At 49.3% G+C, this 4,626-nt stretch overlaps 1 protein-coding gene across 1 annotated transcript; it reads left to right on the top strand.

Moving 5' to 3' along the window:
• The first annotated feature begins 1,160 nt into the window (after positions 1 to 1,160).
• LOC142803617 (uncharacterized) lies at positions 1,161 to 2,561 on the top strand. The gene has a single exon (XM_075889023.1). The coding sequence runs from the start codon at positions 1,221 to 1,223 to the stop codon at positions 2,127 to 2,129; it is 909 nt and encodes a 302-aa protein (XP_075745138.1). The 5' UTR covers positions 1,161 to 1,220; the 3' UTR covers positions 2,130 to 2,561.
• Positions 2,562 to 4,626: the final 2,065 nt, after the last annotated feature.

The following is a 4,626-nucleotide window of genomic DNA, read 5'->3' on the forward strand; positions in this document are numbered from 1 at the left end:
CTTGATAATTGAACCTGTTGCGAACGGTGATCTTGAATTTCTCACGGTCTTCAAATCGCACCCCGAGCCACTGCTTCAAGTGAAAGAAGAGGGAATAGTCACACGGTGCTGGCACAGGACAGTAGGGCGAGCAATTAGTGTTCCCTACCAAAATATTTGATTTTCTCATTGGTTCTGTATGTGGTGCAAGGATGCATGTTGTCATGAAGGAGGCCGATTCCGGATGAGAATTTGTTTTATTTCTTTTCATTCAACGCGATGTGTTGCTCACCAATGCGTTGTCAAATATCATATTGCGTCTCAGGCTTATCGTACTGACACTGCACTTTTTGAGAGTATGTGTGGTGAGAAAGACAAGTGGCAGCACTGTACCAAGTAGTGTGCAAGGGGTGTCCAGTGTAAATATCGTTGTCTGACTGAACGAGCCAAGATAAAGGTGCACAATTTCAGCGTGTAATTTTAATCAACAGACGGCTATCACTTTTTTTTCATGCATTGTTCAACTCTGTTAGAGACAGTGTTCCTTGTTTACATGTATACTGCTGAATTCACGATTGCCAATAAACAATGTAAGCTTACTTGCTTGGCGTGTTTTTTGCCAGTTGAGGCCTCTCGGTCACCTGGTGGCATAGCTGAAATATTTATAGTAACGTTAGGGTGCCGTGTGCGCGAATACCACCCAGCCATAGCAGCGAATAAACGCCCATAAACCTGCGAGCGCACCGCCAACCACCGCGCCCGCTACCATTGGCAGCCGCCATAATGCCCTAGCAAAATGATGATGGATGAATGGATGTGGCTCTACCCAACGCCTCCTCTAGAAAAATGTCTGCCGCATGCACGGAGGAAGGAAAGGTAAGGAGAGGCCCTGACGTCACTCGTTGTGAAGCAACGTTTTTAGATACTTTTCAGTTTGCAAACTCGCTTCGAGAGGCGGCGTCGTTTTGTCGCCGTTGCGAAAGGTGGCGCTGGCGTTCCGTTGAGATCGGTTGGGAAGCAGTGAGTGGCGGTGACGCTTGCTTCAGACCACGACCTCCTCTATAAACTTTATAGACCTCCTCTATAAAGTTTATAGAGGAGGTCGTGCTTCAGACACGTGCTTTTGGGGTGTTGCTGGCGCTCGCACGTTCATCACGCCTGTACTTCCAGCTTGCACACGTTCTACAGTGGTATGAACTCTTTGCAGTGGATACCGTGAAGTGTCAGCGCGGATTCTCGACATGCCGACGTGCAGCGCGCCCGGCTGTCGTTCGGGGTATGCTTCGGCAGCTGCAAATCCCGGACCGCGACATTTTTTCAAGCCCCCAAAGGACCCTGACTTACTGAAGGCATGGCAAAACGCGATTCCACGGAAGAACTTTAAGGTAACGCCAAAAACGTACGTCTGTGACATTCATTTCGAGCCTGTAGACATCATAAGCTGCTATGAGCACACAGTGAACGGTCAAACCATAACGATACCGCGAGGCAGATGGACACTGAAGGAGCGCGCTGTGCCTCGAATTTTCCCGAACGTACCTAAGCATCTCTCAAAACCAACGGTGCCGAAGTCGGCAAGAAAGCCACCCAAAGTGAGGTCAGTGGCTTCCGCCCAAGTTTCTTCCTGCCAAAGTGATGAATATTTGTACGACGAAACTGACGCATGTGACGGCATGGATGTTGATGAATGCACCGATGTTATCACGCTAGGAACTGCGCCCTGGCTTGCTGTTGTGCAGGGCAGCCCGACATTTGATTCGTGGAATGTGAGGGCTTCTACCATCCAAGTTATCTTCTACAAACTCGAAGAGTCTGGGGGCGTTGCGTACATTGAAAAGGCTGTTGTAATCCGGCAAGACTTGGCGACTGAAGTTAGTTCAAGAGGTGTGCTTGTCCTGCCGTGCAGCTACATCGAGAAAGATGGAAACATTCCGACCCTGCTAACAAGCCAGAAGAATTTAACAATGTTTCTTCGCTACATCGATGCGCTCAAGATTTGCCCTGGGTGTAAATTTGAGCTGTTTCCAGGTATTTCATCGTCAAAAGCAGCCATGAAAAGGCAGGGTGTATGGCGAAACAAGAAATGCATGGTGCTGTCAGGTGAGCACTTGTGCCCTCCATGCAAAAAAAACAAAAAAAAACTTTGGTGATAGAATGAAGCGTCGTCCTAAAAAAAGCACAAAATGGAAGGCTGAACGTGAAATTCAAAACCTAAAGAAAAAGGCCATCAGGGCCACTGTGTTTCGCGAAAGAGCTAGAAGAGAAGTGTCTACACTGAGACGCTGTTTGTCTGAAGTTTCAGCGAGCAAAGTTGAAAAAGCAGTGGAAAGTCTTCCGCAAGCACAGCAACTTGCCTTTAGGTCAGCATTAAAAGTCGCAAAGGCGAAATCGCCACGAGGAAGGCGTTATGAACAGGAATGGCTCATGACTTGTCTTCTATTGAGAATTTCAAGCCCAAGAGCTTATAGACTAATGTCAAAAATGAAGCTCATGCCACTTCCAACAACCACAAGGCTGAGACAAATGATGAAAGGAATGCCATGTGAATTCGGCTTCAACAAGGTATCTCTTGACAGTATTGGGGCCTGTGATGCGGGTTCTTGTTGCTGATTTGTTTTTCTCCCGGGCTGAGCCTCAGAGAGTTTTGTTAATAAGGACAAAGCCGTTCGGTTTCCAAGAAACACACAAAAAGTTTAATTGAAAAGTAAAAAGGCAAAGATTCCTCACAAAACAAAACACTTAATAAACAGTTGACTGGACATGACGAAACACATCTGTAAACACCCAACAAGAACGTTCAAAGTCAGTAACTAAACCTAACGTTCGAAAGGGGCTGAGTGATGGGAGTAGCGCAAGAGTATCGGTGCAGTCTCACCCACAAGTTGGTTTTCGGCGGTGATGAGAAACCGGAACGCCGTGACTCCTGCGTCAATGCGTGGGCTGGACGAGGACGAGGGAACGCTGGCTGCTGGCGACACGTCGAAAAGCCCTACCAAATCGTGATGGTTTCGGCTTGAGGAGCGTGGACACGTCGGAGACGGGAGAACGCAGGCTGGTGGCGACGCGTCCGGGAACTAGGGTCGACCTAGTCAAGCAGCTGGGCGCACAGCTCGGGCCCGGAGCCCGACGGCTGTAGCTCGCCTGCCGGAACCGAAGTCCGCAGGCTCTGGAAAGGAGTTCAGGACCGGATGGCCACGGTCCTTTGGAGCGGGAACCCGACAGCAGGAGGCCCCGGCCGGTGGAAGTCCTGTAGGCTCGGGTCCGGAACCCAACGGCCCATCTTCAGCGCCCGGTCCGGTGACGACCTTCCGCTTGCACTGCCTGCCTCGAATTCCCCTTGCTCTGGTCTCCCCAGGCTCCTGCTTCAGCTCTGGCCCACTTGTCTCGTTCTCATTGGAGATACTACTGTTTCGTGGTGTCAAGCCATTGGGCCTTGAAATCTCCGTGTTCGCTGCCCATTGGATGTTTTACCTTTTGTTTACTTCACGTCCTGCCACGCATCCTCGTGCTTGACGCTCTTTAACGTCGTCATTCTTGTTTAAGCAGCACCGCACGTGCACTCTGGTATTTCTCCTTTTGTTTTTTTTTTCCGTGACGCGCACTTTTCGAAGGCGCGCACTTTGAACGCGCACCACACATCACATACGCCCCCCTTTTATTCAAGTTTTTTTTTTTTTTAGAAAAAAAAAACTGCCGATGAGTGCGCGTTCCGCACTACGTCACAATTAAACCACATATTTGCACCACGCAGTTCAACACATCACCGGGCTACAGTTCGCTACATCGTCCAAATGTCCACACTTAAACTTTAGATTCACCCAATTGCATTTAAAAGTTCTGAAACCCGGAATAAACCTTTTTACTACAAAATCGACTACGGACAAAGCTACTTGTGTCCGCATCTAAAAGTCGAAGTCCAGAAAGAGCTACCGGTTTTCTAACCCTACACTCAGGTTATCGCGTCCCAAACCAGACGCACTGCCCTTCTCGCACGTTTCGAAAGTAACTGTGGCAAACCTGCTTTTATGCACTTTCGCTGAAACGCGTGTCTGCGCCCCCGCCGGCCACATGAACGCTTACCGGTCACAGAGGAACAGGGCGCGGTCTCGAGCCGTCGGCGTCGACACGAAACGCACTGAGACACGAATGTCCAAATGCCACAATCTCTCACACCAATGCTTTCTTTTAGTTCACCATCTAATGAACACAAGCTCGGGGTGCCCTCAGCAAGCCCAAACGCTCCGACAAGCGTGTGAGGTTCCTGGATTCTTGAGAAGGGATGCCGTTGTGCTCGGTCATTATACAGCTCATCTTGAGTGGACTTAATTATAGGTTCAAAACCAATCACGTTCTCAGGTTCAAGACCCTGTCTGGCATTCTCCATACCTACCATCGAGCCCACCTCCGATTCGATACTGTTTATTTTGAAGAGTGCTTCAGCACTCCCATCGTGTTTTCTCGGACAAATAGCAGTTACGCTATCCTGTGAACTAGAATCCCCTCTCTCTCTGAGTGAGATATACGCATGGTCTAGGACCATTGACGTGGTGCCTGCTGCTACCTCTGTCGGTACAAAACAATCAGTGGCCACTATATCAGAGCCTTCATGGCATTCGCTGCCATCTTCCCAATGACGTTCTAGCGCTC

Source organism: Rhipicephalus microplus, chromosome 1 (genome assembly GCF_043290135.1).
Source record: "Rhipicephalus microplus isolate Deutch F79 chromosome 1, USDA_Rmic, whole genome shotgun sequence".
NCBI classification, from domain to species: Eukaryota; Metazoa; Arthropoda; class Arachnida; order Ixodida; family Ixodidae; genus Rhipicephalus; species Rhipicephalus microplus.